The 22,077-nt window shown below is 43.2% G+C and overlaps 1 protein-coding gene and 1 pseudogene across 3 annotated transcripts in view; both read left to right on the top strand.

Moving 5' to 3' along the window:
• The window catches only part of MATN2 (matrilin 2), a 156,124-nt gene extending 134,936 nt beyond the window's left edge, over positions 1-21,188 (top strand). For 2 of the 3 annotated variants that reach the window (XM_060115607.1, XM_060115606.1), the window contains exons 11-19: positions 5,916-6,038; positions 7,301-7,423; positions 9,650-9,772; positions 13,627-14,040; positions 16,750-16,902; positions 17,950-18,021; positions 18,350-18,484; positions 18,862-18,960; positions 20,735-21,188. In XM_060115607.1, the coding sequence (XP_059971590.1) occupies positions 5,916-6,038; positions 7,301-7,423; positions 9,650-9,772; positions 13,627-14,040; positions 16,750-16,902; positions 17,950-18,021; positions 18,350-18,484; positions 18,862-18,960; positions 20,735-20,790 (1,298 nt within the window). In that variant the 3' untranslated portion in view covers positions 20,791-21,188. The remainder of the gene's footprint in view (positions 1-5,915; positions 6,039-7,300; positions 7,424-9,649; positions 9,773-13,626; positions 14,041-16,749; positions 16,903-17,949; positions 18,022-18,349; positions 18,485-18,861; positions 18,961-20,734) is intronic. The other variant, XM_060115608.1, reaches the window with a different exon arrangement.
• A 393-nt stretch (positions 21,189-21,581) lies between these two features.
• Positions 21,582-21,686, top strand: LOC132501130 (small nucleolar RNA SNORA70; annotated as a pseudogene).
• The last annotated feature ends 391 nt before the right edge of the window (positions 21,687-22,077 follow it).

Raw genomic sequence — 22,077 nt, forward strand, 5'->3', positions numbered from 1 at the left:
CACCACATAACTAACTGTTCAGTGACAGCTGTGATGTTACCAGAGGGGGCAGATGCCTGGTGCTTTGGGCCCTATGCGGGGGGGCGGGGTCTGGGAAGACTTCTGGAGGAGGTGGCGGACGAAGGAGAGGCAGGGGAACGGCTGTGCAGAGCCCTGTGCGGGGAGAGCTTCTGGCTTGGTACTGAGGTTCTGAAAGAAAGCACTCAGAGTTGGGGGAGCGTGGATGAGAGGACGCAGCAGGGCAGGTCCCGCGAACCTCACCGACGAGTCTATGTCTTATCCAGACTCTTGGACGCGTTAAAAGATCTCAGGCAGAGGGAGGGAGTGATGGGAGCAGATTCACATTTTGGAAAGAGGACTTGGGCTGAATCGGGGAGGATGGGCTGGAGGGGGCGGAAGTAGGTTTGTGGAGACCCCGTTAGTGGACGATGTAATAATAATAGCCCAAGAGAAAGACGATAGCGTGTGGTTCATGATGGTGGAGGTGCAGAATCGTCTGGACACTTGGGAAGGTCTCTGAATATAAGTTCTGGGTCCAGTGCCAGCATCTCACCCCTGGTGGTTTACTGGAATCATCTGTGGGGCTTTTAAAACATCCAGAAGCCCAGGCGGCACCCTGGACCCCCAGAAATAGAGATTATATTACGTGATTGATGCAACCTCCTTGGAGGACAGTTTGGAAACACGTATCCAGTTGTAAGTGTTCATTCCCTTTAAGTAGGCAATTCCACTTCTAGACGTTTATCTTTCAGACATGCTTTCACATTGTATGCAAAACTACAGGTACACGAATATCCATTGCCATAATGTTTGTAATAGCAAAGCCTAGGAACCACCTAAATGCCCTTCCAATAAGAAACTGGCTAGGGGACTTCCCTGGTGGCGCAGTGGTTAAGAATCCCCCTGCCAATGCAGGGGACACAGGTTTGATCCCTGGTCCAGGAAGATCCCACATGCCGTGGAGCAACTCAGCCCTTGCGCCACGACTACTGAGCCCGCGTGCCTAGAGTCTGTGCTTCGCAACAAGAGAAGCCACCACAATGAGAAGCCCGCGCACCGCAACAAAGAGTAGCCCCTGCTCGCCACAACTAGAGAAAGCCTGCGCGCAGCAACGAAGACCCAACACAGCCAAATAAATAAATTTATTTTTTTAAAAAAAAGGGGCTTCCCTGGTGGCGCAGTGGTTAAGAGTCCGCCTGCCGATGCAGGGGACACGGGTTCGTGCCCCGGTCCGGGAAGATCCCACATGCCGCGGAGCGGCTAGGCCCGTGAGCCATGGCCGCTGCGCCTGCGCGTCCGGAGCCTGTGCTCCGCAACGGGAGAGGCCACAACAGTGAGAGGCCCGCGTACCGCAAAAAAAAAAAAAAAGAAAGAAAAAAGAAAAGAAACTGGTTAAATGAATCATGGTGCAGCCTTTAAAAATAATGCTGTAGTCTGTCAAAGGTGAGCAAGAGGAATACTTTTGTAAGTTTTTTTGTTTAAAGTTTATTCTATTTTTAGAATAGGTAAAAGGTTTTTACATGGTTTAAAAATCAGAACAATACGAAAAGACGTACGTTAAGAAGTTTGGCTCCTACTCTTGCCCTTCCACCCATCCCCTACCTCCACTTCCCATCAGGAACGGGTGGTGGGCAGCCTCCAGGGCGGCCCCCAGCAATCCCCATCTCCTGAATTCACACACGTGTAGTCCCTCCTTCATTGTTGGTCTGTGTGACCAATAGCATATGGAAATAATAAGGAGGTCACTTCTCCAGTTACGTTATCAGAGACACTGTGGCTGCTCTCTTGGGAGCTCTCTCTCACTTCTTGAATCACTCACTCTGGGGGAAGCCATGTCGGGAGCAACCCTGTGGAGAGGCCCACATGGTGAGGAACTGAAGCCTTCAGCCAACAACCAGGGAGGAACTGAGGCCAGGGAATACATGAGTGAGGTCAGAAGCAGATCCTCCAGCTCCAGTCGAGCCTTGAGATCAATGCAGCCCCAGGGGACAGCTCAACTGCAGCTTCTTGAGAGACTCTGAGCCAGAACCTCCCAGCTGAGCCACTCCTGGATTCCACAACCTCAGAAACTGTGTGAGATAATACATGTTGCTTTAAGCTGCTAAGTTTTGGTATAACTTGTTTCATAGCAACAGGTAGCTAATATTCCATTTTTATTTGTGTATTATTTATCCTCTGTGTTTCTGTGTGTGAATAAAGGCCAATACAAATATCTGTTTATATTTTTTCCCCTTTCCTTACACACACACACACACACACACAAAGTGGTGCACTGTATACCCTATTCTATGCCTTTTTTTTCCTTCATTCAATGATACTTATTGGAGATTTCTTCAAATCATTAACATAGAGAACTGCCTCATTCTTTTTACAGCTGCATCGTGTCTCATTGTACAGAATATTTATTCAGCTTGTCTCCTGAGTAGTCGTGGACACTTGGGGGGTTTCCCACTTTTTGTTATTACAAACAATGCTGCCGTGAATAACTTGAAAGTATACCAGGGGCTTCCCTGGTGGCACAGTGGTTAAGAATCGGCCTGCCAATGCAGTGGACACAGGTTTGAGCCCTGGTCTGGGAAGATCCCACATGCCGTGGGGCAACTAAGCCCGTGCGCCACAACTACTGAGCCTGCGCTCTAGAGCCTGTGAGCCACAACTACTGAGCCTGTGAGCCACAACTACTGAAGCCTGCGCGCCTAGAGCCCGGGAACTACAACTACTGAAGCCGGCGCGCCTAGAGCCTGTGCTCAGCAACAAGAGAAGCCACCGCAATGAGAAGCCCGCGCACCTCAACGAAGAGTAGCCCCCGCTCACCGCAACTAGCCCGCATGCAGCAACGAAGAACCAATGCAGCCAAAAATAAATAAATAAAATAAATTTTTTTAAAAAAGTATATCAAATTATTGATACACTTCGTATGTGCCAGGGTATCTGCAGGAGAGAATTCCAGAAGTGAAGTTGCCGGGTCAAAGGTACATTTTGTACTATCGGTAGATATTGCCAGATACCCCTCCATAGGGGAAGTCTGCCCTTAATATATTCGAATTTTGAACGATGGGCCTGTTTTGCCTTTAAAATAATCTCTGCAAGTGACTGATGCTCACCAGAGGGTGAGAACCACAGCTCTCCTCTCTCTTGATCACATGCTCTCAGGGGGTGAGGAGGGGAAAGGTTAAAAACCCAAACTCTCTACATGCTTTTAAAGCATGCACCCAACAAAATTTCCAAACAGCTATTAGTACAAAAGCCCAGGAGAGCTCAGAAGCTGGGCTGGGAGCTCCTGGGATAGTCTGCAGCCAAGAGTGAATATGCCCCCTGAGAACAGGGGCTTCAGGCTCAGCAGGCTCCTGATAAAGGATAGCAGTGCCACTCTGCCTAGTACAGGCTCAGACCACCATGACTCGGCGTGGGAGAACCTGGGCGCCGATGACCTTTCAGGGTCCCTGCACCGAGACAATTACTCTTCAAAATTGCAGCCTGAGATGGAGCTACGGGGACAGGACAGGGCATGGGGGAAGCTCCAGAAAGAAGGGGTGTGGGCTTCCCTGGTGGCGCAGCGGTTAAGAATCGGCCTGCCAATGCAGGGGACACGGGTTCGAGCCCTGGTCCGGGAAGATCCCACATGCCGCAGAGCAACTAAGCCCGTGCGCCGCAACTACTGAGCCTGCGCTCTAGAGCCCACGAGCCACAACTACTGAAGCTGCGCACCTAGAGCCTGTGCTCCACAGCAAGAGAAGCCCGCGCGCAACAACGAAGACCCAAAGCAGCCAAAAATAAAAATAAATTTATAAAAAAGGAAGGGGTGTGCTCAGGGGGGTCTGTCTGGATTATGGCTTGGCAAGACTGGACTGGAAGAGTTATGTATAGCTATTGTATTGCACTGGAAAATGGAGTCTTCTGAATAGAAATTCATGGTGAGGAAAGAAGTGCTTGCCTCCACAGCCAGCCAGCTGTCTGTATTATGGATCACTCAACTGCATTTCCACTCAACACTATGTGAGGGATTACCCCAAGCCATCGGGTGATGTTCTGCATTAATAATGAGTCTAGATTGTGCCCAGAGAAGTAAGTCATGTTCAGAGCAAAGAGGAGGGGACAGCTCTGCTTTGACTCTCCTCTGAAGTTATAATGTTCGTTGATAGAATGCCTTCCCATTGTACAACGATTTTGGCAGCGCTTCTGCCCAAACGAAGACAAGCACAATTCCCTTCATGTTTGGAAGCTTACTTTAGAATATAGCAACGCAGTGTAGCTAGGGAAAACATTTATGTAGCTAGGGATTTATTATCAGAAGATTACATGTTTAATCTGGTGCTATCACTTATTAGCATTTGATGTTGGCAAGCCATTCATCTTCCCAAACCGTAGTTTCCCTAGCTGGTAAATGAGAACAACAACAGCTGCTTTAATTAACGCATAGGGTGGTTCTCAGGACTCCCTTCCAAAAAAGATACTGCAAAAATGTCTTAGAAAAAAGCGTATGGTCTGTGCCTGACTGTAAAAGTGATTATGCACTTTGGAGCATTTATTTAATAACCTCAAGTCATATCCATTGTAGAAATTCTCCTCGATCTGAAATGATAGCATTGACTCTCAGAATTATGTTTGGTTCTTATAAAAAATCCTTCCCACCTATCCTCAGTAAGGGGTTTTTTAAATATCAGCCTGGTTTTCACAGGTTCACAAACCTGCTTCCGCAGAAGCTGCCCCAGCCATGTGGACGGCAAAGCCATTCTGCAGTTGCTCAGTCCTGTAACCTGAGTCACCTGTGACTCTCCTGTCATATCCATATGAAGATAAACTCTTTATATCAACCCATCGGCAAAGCTTGTAGGCTCTACCTTCAAAGTACAGGCACAGTCTGACCCCTCTCACCAGCCTGTCTGGGCCACCAGGATCAGTGCACTGGGTTTCTTCCATCTCGCCGTGCTCTAGCCTTACCTGTGCCCCATTCTGTGCACAGTAGTCCTTTAAAAATAAAGTCAGTTCATGTCTCTCCACTGCTGAAAACCATCCAGTGACCCCTTCTTACTTAGATGCAACCACTGCCTGTGACTCCCATGTGCTCTATCCTGGCTTATCACTTGCCTGGCCCCCTGGTCTCCTTACCTTTCCTGAAATGTGCCACACCCACTCCTACCACTGCCATTTGCAGATGCTGTTCTCCTTGGGTGCTGTTCTTTCCAAACACTACGTATTCACTCATCTCTTTCTTCAGGGCTCTGCTCAGTGTCACCTTCTCTGACTGCAGCATGTAAAATAACAAGCCCTCCCTAGGCCCCAAACCAGCGGGTACTCTCCATCCCCCTTATCCTGCTTTTCCCCATAGCACCTTCCCCATCTAACATATATATTTGTTTGTGTGTTGTCTTGCCCCTCTTTCATCCCACCCTTGCCACCAAATGTAAACTTCACAAAAGCAGAAACTTGGTTTTATTCATTGTTACATCCCCAGACCCTAGAAGAGTACCTGACTCAGAGAGAAGGGACTCATGAAATATTCCACAACTCGGTGAACAAATGAATGAATGACTGGATGGATGAATGACCAAAGTAGGGCACATACATACATACATAAGCAGATATGTAGATAAGCTGACATTACAGTTATATGATAATCAATGATGTGGAACTTATTTTCTAATATTTATAGGCCATTTTTATCTCTCTTGTAACTTTTCTTTCCATGTCTTTTGTTCATTTTTCCTATGGGATGATCATATTGTTTTATTTTATGTGCTCTTTATATATTAAGAATTTTTGCTCATAGACATGCTTTCTATTTTGAAATGTGCCCTGTGGGATAAAGTACTGCTTTCATTTAAGGTGTCTGAAATGTCTTATAAGATTGAATAAGTAACTAATGTATGAATCATTTCCTTTTTCTCTTTCTCTAATTCCAATTGGATTGTCAGAATTGGACTCTTGTGCTTTGGGGAACCATGGTTGTGAACATTCGTGTGTAAGCAGTGGAGGCTCTTTTGTGTGCCAGTGCTTTGAAGGGTATATACTCCGTGAAGATGGGAAAACCTGCAGAAGTAAGTTTTTATTGGAGTGGGCTAACATTACTGTATCTGACCTCTGCATGAAATCCACCATCCTGATCTCTGTGTATCAATTACTCTCAAAAACCAATGCCACAAGACCACTAAATGTAATGTGGGATCCTGGATCGGAAAAAAATGACTTTGGCTTAAAAACTAAGGAAATATAAATAAGCTATGGACTTTAGTTGATATTACTGTATCAGTAATGGTCCATTAATTGTAACAAACGTGTCACACTAGTATAATATGTTAATAATAGTGGAAACTGGGTATGGGGTTTATAGGACCTCTCTGTACTATCTCCAATTTTTCTGTAGATCTAAAACTGTCCTAAATAATAAAGTCTATTAAAAAGAAAACAAACAAATGGACAAATGAAAAAAGTCAGTGCCAGAGCTACAACCGAACGTATTCATTTATGCCCTGTGGAAAGAAATGACAGGTTGGCAGTGTGCTCTACTGGAAAGATGTACAGTCTGAAATCCAGTATTCTATCAGCTTCTAGCTCTGCAATTTATTAGCTGGGCAAGTTGCTTAACTTCTCTGAGCCTCTGTTTCTTTATCTTTAATAGTATTGTTGTTGTTGTTTCTGGTGGCACAAATCCCTCTTAGAGACCACCTTATGATGAGTCCATTCTACGTCTCAGAAAGCAAGGCCTCTTAGATGGGGCCAAGACACGTCTCTATATAGTCAAAGGGGAGTGTGTAAACCTGAGCAAATGATTCCCACCCCTATCAGTCGTCTTTTTCTCAAGCTTCTCAAAAGTACTTTACAAAGAACAACTCATATTTCACATTTGAAGAAAAGATGGGTAACTGAAGGTATTTTTCTCATTTTTCAGAAAGGAAAGGTAAGGTTAAGCCATTCTCCAAAGTCAGATGTCAGGGAAAAAGCCAAAATTAGATTTCAGTACCACTAATCTAAATTGAGGTTTAATCTCCTAAGTAATCATAGCAACAGTGTTTCCTTTCTTTTATCACAAACTGCATCTGCAGAAAGCTGATGATGGATTGCATATTTATGAGACACTGAAGCAGGTGCTGGTGAATGACAGTGGTGGTGATAGTGAGGAAGTTGGGAGAGTGAGCCCGAATGAGAGCCGCTGAAGTTCATCCTCAGTTTGACCTTCCTCCCCAGAGATCACTGAGCTCAGGTGGCCCTGGAGTCCAGTGGCTGAGATGGATGGAAAGTCCCAGGTGAAGCCCAGGGAAAATCGATGTTGGTAACATTTAACTTGCTCTGCTATTCACAGGGGAAGATGTCTGCCAAGCAGTAGACCACGGCTGTGAACACATGTGTGTGAACAGTGGTGAGTCATACATCTGCAAGTGCTTGGAGGGATTCCGACTCGCTGAGGACGGGAAACACTGCAGAAGTAAGTGGCTTCAAGGTAGAGGTGGACTTTTCCATCTCTGGGTCTTGGACAGTTGGAGAACTTCATTAAGCATTGAAAGTCTTCCTTTATAATCAGTGTCACTATTGTTAAGTTCCTGCCTTGGGTGCTCTGAAACTGTTGTGCTAGTGATCAGTACAATAGACCCTTAGTTCTTCAACAATTTCTCAGTCAAGATCCTGGGTTGTCAGGCTCTTCGCTGCTTTTCACTTTCTCCCAGCTGTAGGCCCTTTCCACAAGAGTTGTGTGGATGCCCAGAGCCTAGCACGGTGCCTGGCTAGTCATTGGATGGGATGAGAATCTCTGCCAGCAATCTCTATGAGGATCAAAGAACAGTTATAGTGCTATTTCTTCTTGGAAAACCTTATAAGTAAGGGCAGAAGGTGCGAGAAGGGCCAAAAGGATTTTCTGTGAGTCTTGTTTATCCATTCTATCATTTGCTTCTGTAGGTCACTCAAAACAGATTCTGAGAGTTTACTTAGAAGGTATATTGGTCAGGGTTCTCCAGAGAACCAATAAAATGGATGGGTGTGTGTGTGTGTGTGTGTGTGTGTGTGTGTGTGTATAGATCGATAAACAGACAAGGAATCTGTAGGGCAGGCTGGCAGGCTGGAGACCCAGGGAAGAACCGATGTTGCAGCTGTAATCCAAAGGCAGTCTGGAAGCAGAATTCCCTCTTCCTTTTGGGGAATTTAGTCTTTTTTTCTCTAAAGGTCTTCAAAATAAGGCCCACCCACAATATGGAGGATAATCTGCTTTACTCAAAGTCTCCTGATTTAAATATTAATCTCATCTAAAAAAAGTACCTTCACAGCAACATCTAGACTGGTGTTTGATGCAACAACTGGGCACCATAGCCTAGCCAAGGTGACACATCAAGTTAACCATCACAACCCCCAACAGAAGAGACAGGGTTGGCTGAGCTCAGTGAGGTGGGCAGTAGACGAGAACAGGGTGGGGATTTCCCTCCACCGTGAGATTCTGAGCTGTTAATCCCTACTTTGGGTGATCTTGACACTGTCTACTTGTTTTTGTGATACTCTGCTCCGGTGGGCAGGACGTTCCTTTTTTTAGTTTAAAAAAAAACTTCACTTGCTGTTGAGGTTGATTTGGGGGAATATCCTCATGGATACCCGACATAACTGGGGGCCTCCACAGGTCAGCCTTCGTGGGGTTGGGGAGAACTCATTCCTCGTTCTTCTGCCAGGAAGAGGGGCTTCTACTGTTAGTGAGAAGTTCTGTCTGAAAATCCGATTCCTGGGATGCCCGTGGGTCCATGGCCTGACTCTGCAGGGCTCCCTACACTAGCCTATGTTTTGCCTTCACAAGGGGGTGTCCTTCTACGGAGCCCATGGCTGCAGTTCTGCCCATTATGTCTGCCTGAGCCATTTGTTCATGCTTCTCTTTCTGTAAGCAGGGGCACACATGTGCATCATTTCTTCATTTAACATATTTTTTGCTCAGTAAGTTGAGCTATTTGTACACAGTTGTACACAAGGCACAACTTCTTCCTGTGATTTGATTGCTAAATCAAATCCCACCATTCCCACTTCCAGAAGGATCTATAGTCACTGATTCCAATTTTGTAGGAAGCTTCTCCTTTTAGGGAGCTAATGATAGAAAAGAACCAGAGAACCAAAGGCTTTCATGCCGTGGAGGAGGACTACTCAGGACACATCCTGCTTCAGCTGTGTCATCAACTGGTTGTATGACCTTGGGCAACTCTGTGAAACTTCGTCTCTTCATTTATACATTGGGTATAATTATCCCTGCCCTCCTCTTTCCACAGGATGTTGTGAAGATTAAAAGGCTGTGACTACTTTGGAGAGTTTAAAGTATCTCACACATAAGAAATGTTCATCAGACAATTAAAACTGAAGCGTTTGGGATGTCTATGGGGAAAAATCAGTAGCTTGGGAAAATCAAAACTCAAAGCACATCGAACAATTCTAAAAATTAACAATAAATCCAGGACACCTGATCACCCATCTTACCATTCAGTTTCATGGGAACTAGAGCTTTCTGAGAGGTTTCCTTTACCATGGCCTATCCTGAGTATTAGACTGAAAAGGGGGATGTTATAGAGGAAGTTTGAACAGAGATTTTTTTTTAATGGATTATTTCTATGATGATCTGTCCTGACATGACTGTTCAGTCCAGCTCATTTCCACATTGATGAGGTTGCTTAACTTCCTACATTACCCTCAGGGAAGGATGTCTGCAAATCAACCTACCATGGCTGTGAACACATTTGTGTTAATCGTGGCAGTTCTTACATCTGCAAATGCTCAGAGGGATTTATTCTAGCTGAGGATGGAAGACGGTGCAAAAGTAAGTGATCTCAACTTGGTTTTTTGCCTTAATTTGGTTTGGGAGCAATTGCTCTTTGGAGTATTTGCAGGAAATAAATCCCTCACCTCTGCTTCTACCATAGATATAAATGTGTATGCATAGATGCAGAATGGGGAAGAGAGAGCTTAACTGCACCTATGAAAAAACTTCTGGTTTTAGTTGACAGTAAGTTCACTATCAGCTAAGAGGCTAGAATGATCCTAGCTGAATAAGAATATCTGGAATGAGGGAGGTAAGACTTGTGCTTTTAAACTTAAAAAATAATACCTCTAAAGTAGCAGAAAAAATCTTGAGTTATTTTATAATCTCAGAGTAGAGAAGAACTTTCTAAACATGACATGAAACATAAAAGCCATAAAAGAAAAAAAAGGGAAAATGTACAGTGAGAGATTAAAGCTACCATATATTTTTTTACCTGTTAGTTATCAGAGTTCAAAAAGTTTGATGATTCCTTATATTGGCAATGGTGTGTGTGTGTGTGTGTGTGTGTGTGTGTGTGTGTGTGTGTGTGTGTGTGTGTGTGTGTGTGTGTGTGTGTGTGTATATATATATATATATATATTTTTTTTTTTTTGGCTTCACTGGGTCTTAGTTGCAGCACGCAGGATCTTCATTGCCAAGTGTGGGGTCTTTTAGTTGCGGCACACGAACACTTAGTTGCGGCATGTAGGATCTAGTTCCCTGACCAGGTATCAAACCCAGGCCCCTGCATTGGGAGCATGGAGACTTTAGCCACTGGACCACCAGGGAAGTCTCCAGCAATGCTATGCTGTAATAGGCAATTGTAAATTTATCACTGGGTGTCTGAATTGGTACAACTTTTAGGAGGGCAATTTGGCGATATTTCAAAGGCAGTTCCAGTTCTAGGAGTTTATCCCACAGATAAGTGCATGTGTTCTTATCACATAAGAACACATAGCCATATTTAAAGGGATATTTTGTGCAGCGTTATTTGCAGTAGCAAAAATGGGAAATAAGGTAAATGTCTATCCATAAGATACTGATTAAATAAATTATGGTACATCTATACAATAGAATACTATACAGCTGTTAAAAGGAATGAAGCAGCTCTAGATGTATCCCCAAGATATTTTAGGTGAAAAAAGCATGGTGCTGAATGGTTTTTATAGTATGTTACCATTGATGTATTTTTCAAAAGGCTCTCTCTAACCTATATTCTCTCTCTCTCAATATAGATATAGCTATATAGGTAGATAGAGATGGAGATATATAGATATAGATACCCTTTGTAGTGTTTGAACTTTGTTCCATGTGCATGTAATATTTTTTTTAGAAAAAAAATAAAGAAAAAGGATAGAGACAAGATTTAGAAAGCATCATGGTGGGGAAGTTCAATACGATGTCAAGTGAAAAATAAAGGAAGATCTATGTAGAAAAAAAGACTTGAGGTACCTTTCAAACGCCAAACTGACAATCTCCTCACCCATTATTTATATGACACTCCCCCCGCAAACCCCAGGGAAAGAAAGGACATTGGGGAGAAGCTACAGCTGAGTATGAGGACAAAGACACTTTGTCTCAGAGAAGTTGTGTGATTAATTAGTTAAGATCATGAGCTTCGACAGACCTGGATTTGAACACCCAATCATACATTTGTGTGACCTTGGAGAAATTATTTAACTTGAGTCTCAGTTTCTTCATATAATATGAAGATAATACCTCACAGAATCGTCATGAGGAATACATGATATCATGTATTTAAAGGTGTTTAGCCCAGTGCTGGCACATTCCAATTGCTTGACAAATGATAGCTACAAATGTAATCATCAACAGCAGAGCCATCTATAGATGGGGCTTCAGTGGTGAAGTGATGAGTTCCTCATCAGGAGAGGTGTTCAGGTCCAGGCTGAATGAATGGCTACTGGTTAGGGATGCAGTAAAGATGTGAGCAACAGGGGTGGCTGGACCAGTGGCTTTTAAAGGTCTTGTCCAACCCTGAAATTCTGGAACTCTGTGAAAATTAAGTTCAGAAAGCAAAACACTGCTCCGTTCCAGTCTCATTGACTTAACTACCAAAAGAAAACATCCAAGGAAGGCTGAGTGACCTTCCTGCAAACAAGTAGCCAGCAAGAGGGACTGTCATTCTGCCTGGATCTGAAAGTGAGAGTCTGGCACCTCTCACCCTGATGCTCTCCTACTCGACTTGGATTCTTGTTTCCTGGCGAAGCCTTCTACACCCCTCTATGCATGGAGGCTGCAGGTGTTGGTTTCATTCTGTAAGAAAAGAGTATATGGGGAAGAAGAGAAAACAGATTCGCTGCTGGAAAATTATTTCACTATTTCTGAAGTCTGCTGGAGAGTCACGTGCACACTCCTTGAGATTCGGGCTATGAATGTAAATGAAGCTCTGAATTGGCCTTTTCCTCTTTCATTAATAACAGATCAATAGGTTGGGTAAAGAGGACAAGCACTAATGAAGAAAGAGAGGAACCCAACTCTTCCAACACACACACACACACAATTACATTAGCATGTTAGTTAAGCCCAGGAATAGAAATATTTTTGCATGTGTGTCTTTACTTCCTAATATTGCTGTGCTTCATTTTCAAATATTAGACAGCTGATTGATATGTAAAAGAGAATGTATATTGCATACTGTAGACTGTTTGAAATGAGGTCACTCATTTGGGATCTGTAAATTTTTCTTATGCAGCCCTAAATAACAAAAAAATCTCTCCACACCCAGTTTGCTTACGTATTTGCATAAAGCTTTTACTGTCACCCATCTGAGTTGCCTGGAAAACTTCCATATAGATAAAGAATTCACAGTGGTAATTCATTTTAAAACTTTAAAAGGTCAATAGGGGGGAATTCCCTGCTGGTCCAGTGGTTGGGACTCCGTGCTTTCACTGCCAAGGGCCCAGGTTCGCAGAGGGCCCAGATGCGGTCCCTGGTTGGGGAGCTAGGATCCCACAGGCTGTGTGGCTCAGCCAAAAAAAAAAAAAAAAAAAAAAAAGTCAATAGGATACTTACGGGTGTGCTACCCAATGGACACCACCTCCTTTGTTTATTCTGTCAACAAGCATTTATTTAACAACTATTGTGTGCCAGGTATTGGAGGTACAGAAATTAATGAGAAATGGCTCCTGCTGAGGAGGAACTGGCAGACTAGAGGAGGAAACTGACACATAATTAACTAGCTGTTGTACAGTGTGGAACACTGCACAGAGTACATTGGACTATAAGCAGTGTGGTGTCAGGGATTTTGCTTTGGTCACTGTTGCAATCCTGCTGCACTGACTGCCTTACACAAAGCAGGTGCTCAATAACAATTTTTTGTCGACTAAATTAGTAGTGTTAGGGCTACACAGAGAGTAACTAAGACAAGCTGGGTTACTAGGAAATCTCCCTGGAAGAGGTGATGGCCGAGCTGAACTGGAAGACTTTCCAAGTCCGTTGTCTGTCAGATGCCAGCACCGGGGTGATATCACCCGCCTGGAGTAAAGTTACTGGAATCTTTTGGGTGCTGTCAGACCCTTCAGAGTACTGTACACGCAGTCCCTCCCAGACCTGGCTGCCGGCGACCCAGGGTACAGTGTGGACCTGGTTTCCAATTTGTACATCTGCTGTGTGTTTTTGCTTGTGGAAAATACTACTTTTTAACAATTTGACAAGCTGCATATAAAGGCAATTCTGAGCATTATTGTTGCTCGTTACTCTCCCTACACTGTCTGTCTGTCCTGTGTATTATGTAAAGAATAAAGGTGGCTCTCCCAAGTGGTTATGCCTCCAGTGGAAGCAGTTTTCTTCTCCTCTTGTGCATAAGTGACTTTTATCATTTGACTACCTCAACTTTCCTTTCATTCCTGTAGGATGCACTGAAGGCCCAGTTGACCTGGTCTTTGTGATTGATGGATCCAAGAGCCTCGGAGAAGAGAATTTTGAGATTGTGAAGCAGTTTGTCACTGGAATTATAGATTCCTTGGCAATTTCCCCAAAAGCCGCTCGAGTTGGGCTGCTCCAGTATTCCACGCAGGTCCGCACAGAGTTTACCCTGAGAAACTTCAGCTCAGCCAAAGACATGAAAAAAGCTGTGGCCCACATGAAATACATGGGCAAGGGCTCTATGACCGGACTGGCTCTGAAACACATGTTTGAGAGAAGTTTTACCCAAGCAGAAGGGGCCAGGCCTCTCTCCGCACAGGTGCCCAGAGTGGCCATCGTGTTAACAGATGGACGGGCTCAGGATGATGTCTCCGAGTGGGCCAGTAAAGCCCAGGCCAATGGTAATATGGGATGGAGGTGTGGTTTACACCACTCAAGGTTCGGGTTTCTTAAACTCACTTGGTGTTCACATGGGGCCACAGGAGTGAGATTCTTTGAGCGGACAGAAAGGCTTCCTGTCACCACTGTTACACACCTTTACTAAACTGCCACCTAGTGGCCTTAAAGGCACCCCACAGGAGTTAAAGGACTCGGGAAGGATACAAAAATCTTGCGGACTGGAAGGTTGGTCTACACACAGACTATACCTGAGTAATCATCTACTGTGATTTACTAGCCAGGGTGTGACCGCCAGAGCAGAGAATCAATCCTGCACGTGCGATTTAACCAGAGAAATACACAACAGTTCCCAGACACTGGTCTGGTTGCTTTAGAGTCACCTGAAGAGCTTGATAAAAATAGACTCCTGGTAGGAGGAACGCTTACCAATACTTTTCTTTTTTAAGCAATGCTTCCAGTGAACACTCTGGGAGTGCAGTAGCCTTAGGACAGCGAATACTCTTGTGTTTGCAGGAGGCAAAAGTTAACTTTTGAGAAAATCAAAATGTCAGACAAGATCGTAACTCTAAACTCTTGTTGCTCAGTAGAGCTCAGCCTCTTCTCTGAGGTTTGCCTGACTCCATGTATAATGCAGGGGGGGACTTGAGGTTACTTCATTTGTGTATAGATGTCAAGTGTGGCGGGGGAATATGGCTCCTGATGAAAGGAAACCCAAAAGCTGACGGTTGGTGGAGAGAGCTTGAGGGAAAGTGTCTGGATTCCTTGGGGAGATGAGAAACCTTGAGGCTGTGAAGCAGTTTGCTTGAAAGCTGCTTTCTTTAAGAACTTGTCGAGGGCACATTGCTTCAGCAGGTCCTGTAAGCGGGAAAGGATATGTACCAACCAGGCTTCATCCAAGACTTTATGGACTCAGTGCCTCCATCAGGCATGGAACACAGTACATGTGTGACCAGTCCTTGCTGAGTGAATAAACAAAGGATGAAAGTGCTGGCAATAGCATTAGTGAACTCTGTTCCTGCTCACAGAAAGGCTGGTTCATGTCCACATTGTCACTCTCTTCACAGAGGAGGCCGTTTTATTGATATTGCTTACGTCACTTTTTTTCTGAACCCAATAGAGTAGGAGCCACAAAGTGTCCTGCCTGAATTATCTGGGTGGATTTTAAAACTGGCTGCTCACACCCAGTTCCCCTGCTTCTAGAGTAGCTTACCTGAGCCTATGTCAAACCCACAGGCCCCTCTAACCTGCATTCTTAAAATGAATAGGGGAAAGCACCCTGTCTCCAAAGACAGTTGTCAACCCTTTTATTTGTCTCATTAAAGCCAATCTACCTTACTCGTACCCACTCAAATTTCCACGAATCCTCCAAAGACAGGTGGTGGAAGAAACATGTTTACTTGGTTCTTGAATCAACAAGATTTATCTGAAGTGACATCCTCTAATGAATTTAATTACTCCTATGTATAGCTAACACAATCTTAAAATAGTAGTTATCCTTTTTAGGAAGTTGTGCATAAAGTCACTGGGCTCTCAAGACAAATATGCTGAACTTGGCTGTTGACCTGACATAGACTTTAGAATGAGGCCAACTCTTGCCCTTTGGCTTGAAGAGCCATTTTTATGTCTATTTAAAAAAAAAAATCTAGTCTAATGAATTAGCCAGAATAAGATACCGGCTGAAAAATGTTGCAAGTCAAGCAGAACTTAAGTTCTTATTATGTTTTACTTTCAGTTGAAGAGGATATTGGGGAAGGGAGTCTAATGATCAATTTTGTTTAGAAAAGCTTTTGGAACAATCTCATATGCCTCTTGAAATCTAAGGTTGATACTTGGGTTTGTTCTTTTTTCTGACTTAGGGGATTTCCATTGGTCTGAAGATTCTCCTTTTCAGCTTAGCACCTCCTCACAAGGCTTTGTCCTCCCAAGATGGGTGGGCAGAATACAGCTTCGCTTGGCCACAGGTCACTTAAAGTTCCTATCTGTACCTCTGAGAAGTAGAAACTAGGTTACAAGGTCATAAACTGACCTTGTTTCTTAGAATTCTCCCAGAAGAGATTCTCATTTAGTAAGCCATAAGGTAGTGCTCTTTTCTACTTTACCCACAAGGCTAATTCAGGGAAAAGTTGAAGATTTGTTAATGACCTTGTCCAGAGCTGAGCAACAGGTTGGTGATCTAGCTCCCCAACCTCTCCTTCATGCCTCACCTTCCCTTCTCTTGGATCCCCGTCTTTTGCTCACAAGGCCAAAATAAAAATGATGCAAAAGTCAAGGGAGGTTGATATGGACCCCTCAAATCACACCACTTATTAATATCTAGCTGGCTTTGGGTGCAGTACACACAACTTCCAGATCCTGGGAATACAACCCTAACTACTGTGTTTTTAATTTAAGTAAAGTTGGCTTACAATGTTGTGTTAGTTTCAAGTGTACAGCAAAGTGATTCAGATTATATACATATCACATATATATAATCACATAGATACATTATTCTTTTTCAGATTCTTTTCCATTATAGGTTATCATAAGGTATTGAATATAGTTCCCTGTGCTATACAGTAGGACCCTGTTGTCTATTTTATATATAGTAAGTAGTGTGTATGTTAATCCCAAGCTCCTATTTTATCCTCCCCCCACCTTTCCTCCTTGGTAACCGTAAGTTTGTTTTCCACGTCCGTGTAACTACCCTGTTCTTAATGTGCTCTGTTCCTTAGGTGTAACCATGTATGCTGTTGGGGTAGGGAAAGCCATTGAGGAAGAACTACAAGAGATTGCCTCTGAGCCCACAGAAGAGCATCTCTTCTATGCCGAAGACTTCAGCACGATGGGCGAGATAAGTGATAAACTACGGAAAGGCATATGTGAAGGTACTATAGCTTACATCTAGGAGAGACCTTGGCAAACAGAGCAGCAGGTGAATGAGAAATTCTCAATCCATTCCTTCAAAGTGCTCAAAAAAGTGCCTCCCTTGTAGGCAGGGCCAGTGATGCCCAGAAACACTAAGCACAAAAAGTGGAATAGGGGAGAGAGAAGACAAAATAATAGCTAACGTTGCTTGAGCACCTGCTCTGTACCGAGCAGTGTGATAAGTGTTCTGACACATGGCAAAATGCTTAATCCTCACAAAAACCCTATGGAGATGATCACGTAACTAGAAAAAACCGTTATATGAATCAGGAAAGCTGATGCACAATTTTGGGATACACCTGTAACGAGAGTGGAAAGGGATGGTAGTCCTTCCAAGCTCACTGATGAAAATTTAAAGAATGCCCTCTTGCATAGACTACTTCTGTTTACAGAACATTAAACTGCCCTTTAGAATTTAGATTTTCTTATGTATAGGAGCCCCTTGTGCTTTTCTCCAGTTCACTATGGTGCCGGGTGTCCTTGCATATAGCAGTTCTGCCCATTTTTCCTTTTACTCCTGTCCCAGCTTCAGTCGCCAGTAAAATCCCAAAGTGATGTGTCTTACTCCTTCACAGGAAAGAGCACTGGGATAAAGAGGCCAGGAAGGGAAGGCCTTTCAGATTTCCAATGCAACTTGATAACGTTTTGCCTCAAAGCTCCTTCATTTAAGCTGAAACGCCTCAAGTGGAGCTGCTGCCACTGCAACTTAATCCTTGGACAAACTTCATTTTTTTCCCACCCTACCTTCTAGACGTAACATTTTTGGGGATATTCTTAAGATGCATTTAAGGGATCCAGGCTTCTCTTACTAGAGAGAACTGCCCTAGAAAGGTCTTAGATTATTGGGGGAACCAAGTGCTTTTGTGAATCGGTGGTGTTACCAAATCAAACCAGAACATCCTGGGTGGTGGCAGGTAGGTAAGGAGTTGGTCTGGGACCAGTTTCCTAAAGAACACATGTGCCCATGTGGACAACTGTCACTCTTCTGGTCATCTTTTACCTCTCAGCTCTGGAAGACTCTGGTGGAAGACGGGATTCCCCAGCAGGGGAACTGCCAAAGAGGGCCCACCAGCCAACAGGTACATTTTTTAAAAGCAGTATTTTTAGAATCTTTGGTTCATACTCGCACCATGGTTTCCCCACAGAAGGAAAATTCTGTAAAATTCTGTGGGGAACAACTTCCCCACAGAAGTTGTTCCATCACACAGGAAACATTTACTCTACACAGTTTTAGCCATAGTTGGTAATAGCCTCTCTGCTGACAGTCTTTCTGCCATAGTATGTCCCGAAATAAAGCTACGTACCCCATTCTAGGAATACCAAGTACCTTACTCTGACAGTCGATGGCTGTATTATAAACACAGCCATGTTAAACAGGTTTGACTTCAGTTTTCTCTCTCTTTACAGAACCTCAGCCAGTCACCATAAACATCCGAGACATACTTTCCTGTTCTAATTTTGCAGTGCAACACCGATATCTGTTTGAAGAAAACAATCTCGCACGGTCTACACAAAAACTTTTCCACTCGACAAAATCCTCAGGTAATTCCAAGTAAAATATTTATAGGGTAATTTGCTATCAGCCTCTCAATTTGCCAACACACTCAGCTTAAGGGAGGACAGGAAAGGAGGAAGTAGGAAGGAGGAGAGGGGGAAAGAGAAAAACTTAAGAAAAACGAGAACTAAAAAAATCAACTACAAGAAAGTGGAGTAGTCTTCCCGCAGTCCACAACAAAGGCCACTTCCAGCATTGGAAGCACATACAGCCCTTTCCTGGTATTTACTGGATCTGGCTGCATGGAAAAAGCTGAACCTTTCTTTCATTATGGTTTCCTTCACATGCTGATTCAGTCCTACTGTTATGCGTCTGGGAAGTTTGGTGGGTTATAGAGTTGAACACTTTCCATGTGCTTTCTTAGGAAGTCCTTTGGAAGAAAAACACAATCAATGCAAATGTGAAAACCTTATAATGTTCCAGAACCTTGCAAATGAAGAAGTAAGAAAATTAACGCAGCGCTATATCCTTTTCTAATGTTATGCTTCTGTATGGAATGCAAAGAATATTACCACAACTTCAAAAAATTCTATATATGGGTATATATCAAATGAAGTCATTTCCATAAAGTCAAGAACACTGAACTCGAGGAAAGGCTTTTTCTTAAGCAGACTGATAGGTGCTTGAGAGCCAAGGGCAAGCCAAGCTTCCGGCACAGGTCAAGCACTTAGCTGCTACCTGCGGTTGGTTCTAGGAGGTTCAACAGTAAGGCCAGCCAGCCAGTCAGTATGCAAGGTTAAGAAAAAACAGACTTATTTAACTCCTTCTCTGCTGGGAGGAAATGAAAGCTATATACCAGATCTGAAGTGCATTAAAGATACAGTGCGTACAGGCAAAGAATTATGTAGAATGAAGAGGTTTCAAAGTCTTTTACCTAAACCCCAAACCCTTCCTTTGGCCCCAAGCCACACTGCGGCCATATTTGGTCAGCGTGTAGGTTCTAGAGGCCTGGGGTGGGGGTTTTTTTGTTTGGCAGCAGAGATCTTTTATATCAGCACTCTAAGATGAAACATTCTACCAAGGGAACAGCAGGATCCAATGATTCATTAGAACAATTATTACAAATAAAAGGGATGCTTTGGGATAATGGAGAAATGAGGATTCAGTGCTTTTATACACTGAACACCCTGCCAACTGCTCTGAACTTAAAATTACAGTAAGCTTATTAAAGCTGCCTGATATCTAGCTCAACATGCATCAACTAAAGGGAAATGGTTTAATTCTGAATTATTTGTGCAAATGGGTTTGTAAAATAAAGAACAGCATATAGCCATTCCCTCTCTGAAAACCGGAAATAGGCTCCATAAAGTAAAATAATCTGACAGTGTTTAATACAGGTGATGAATCCAGGCTTTCATTCTGCCATTGAGCGAGCAGGTGGAGGGTATTAAGAAGCTTCAGGAAGGAAGATACATGTTTATTCTAATGCTCCTCTGCTCGGCCTTTTCCCAGCCCACCTCTGAGGGTTTACTTCACAAGAGAGTAAGGCAGTTACATAGAAAAGAGAATAGGTTGGGACTTCCCTGGCAGTCCAGTGGTTAAGACTTTGCCTTCCAATGCAGGGGTGCGGGTTCAATCCCTGATCAGGGAGCTAGGATCCCACATGCCTCGCGGCCAAAAACCCAAAACATAAAACAGAAGCAATATTGTAACAAATGCAATAAAGACTTTAAAAATGGTCCACATCCAAAAATAGAAAAAAAGCTTAAAAATAAAAAAAAAATAAAAGAGCATAGGTCTGAAGTCTTCAAGGCTGCTGCTACACTTTGGTCCTATCATCATTGGTGAAAACTCCCCATCTTTCTTCATCTCTTCTGAGGTCATATCTTACTTTCCAAGGCCTAATCCTTTTGTTTTCTTCTCTTCACCTCGTTCCCAACATCATCCGTTTGGCTTCAAGAGGTGTGCTATGGCAAATTAATTTATAAGCAACAGGGGTGTGAGTAGAATTAAAATTTTTAAAAAGAAAATTTTGAACTGAACTACCTGGCTCTAAAGTTAAAAAAAAAAAAGAGTATTTAACCCCATACAGATTTATAGTCTTGATAGCATGTGCTAATGAGTTACTATAAACTTGTAAGTCAGAATTTTAAAATACTTAACAGAAATGGGGGAAAAAAAAACCCCAAAAGCCTTAGATTTTTCAGGATACAAATTCTTATGTAGATAAATCAAGTTGATTTGAATGTAAATAAATATTGGCCATTCAGATTCCTCTTCCTTAATTTGAGATTTACTAGAAGAAATGACACAGAGAATGGAAGCCCTGGAAAATCGCCTGAGATACAGATGAAGATTCAAAATGCTACATGTATTTGTATGTCATTGTATCAAGGATTACAGTGAAACAGTTCCGAGCCCCAAAAGCTCAAGCTATCATTAATTCTGTAAGGTTGTAAACTAAAACATAACTAGTACTGAGAAAGCTGGTTTGCTATATAGAGCAAAGGCAAAAAGTACACACTAACTTGTATAAATTCATTGAGAAAAAAAAATCTTTCAGAATCCTAAAATGAGTTTATCAAGTGAGAACAAATAAGCTATGCAAGATATTCTGTAATATACTGTGGACACATTTGCTTTTGCCTTGTTCTGCCTTAGTGTTGCAATCTTATTTGACTACAAAATAAAGTTTGCACAGTCTTTCTTCTGTAGAACACTGGCCATGGGAAAACTTTTTTTTTTTTTGTATTGGACCTTACCTTGATATATGTATATGGATGTATACATAAAGTCATAGAACATATGTATTGTGTAACAAGTTCGATTTTTTAATACAATATTAAAATTCACTTCACAGAATGGTATTTTGTGTAAAATTCTAAGTTTAACTTTAAGTGCAAGATATGTATACATGAGAAATGGCTAAAATACATATGAAAAAAATGTTGAATCTCACTGATAATCAGAAAAATGCAGGTTAAAACAATCAGCTTGGCAAAAGTTAGCATGTCTGACTATAGCATTGGTAAAGATGTGAAAATACGGGGCTCTTGTACACTGCTAGTGAGAACACAAATGGGCAGCCTCTGGAGTATAATCTATCAACACCTAGTAAAACTGAAAATGCAGCCCTACCCTGTACTACAGCTACTGCAGTTACAGGTATCTAACTAGATTTTAGCCTCCTCGGTAGTGTATGCAGCCTGTTGCCTATACGGGTTGCCTTAAGGGACCTTGGAGACAGCCCTTTCCAGTGTACATTAATGACTGGCATGCTGTCCCCTATCTAGGCTCCAGACAGGTATGCGCGGTACCTTTGGAAAGCGCCAGGGAACAATGGCCAGGGTCCACATTGGCCAAATCATAATGTCCATCAGCACCAAGCTGCAGAACAAGGAGCATGTGATTGAGGCCCTCCGCAGGGCCAAGTTCAAGTTCCCTGGCCGCCAGAAGATCCACATCTCCAAGAAATGGGGATTTACTAAGTTTAATGCAGATGAATTTGAAAACATGGTGGCAGAAAAGTGGCTCATCCCAGGGCCTGTGGGGTCAAATACATCCCTAATCGTGGCTCTCTGGACAAATGGCGGGCCCTGCACTCGTGAGAGCCTTGGTGCTGTCCCCTCCTTACTCACGC

The sequence above is a fragment of the Mesoplodon densirostris genome, chromosome 13 (genome assembly GCF_025265405.1).
Source record: "Mesoplodon densirostris isolate mMesDen1 chromosome 13, mMesDen1 primary haplotype, whole genome shotgun sequence".
Lineage (NCBI taxonomy): Eukaryota > Metazoa > Chordata > Mammalia > Artiodactyla > Ziphiidae > Mesoplodon > Mesoplodon densirostris.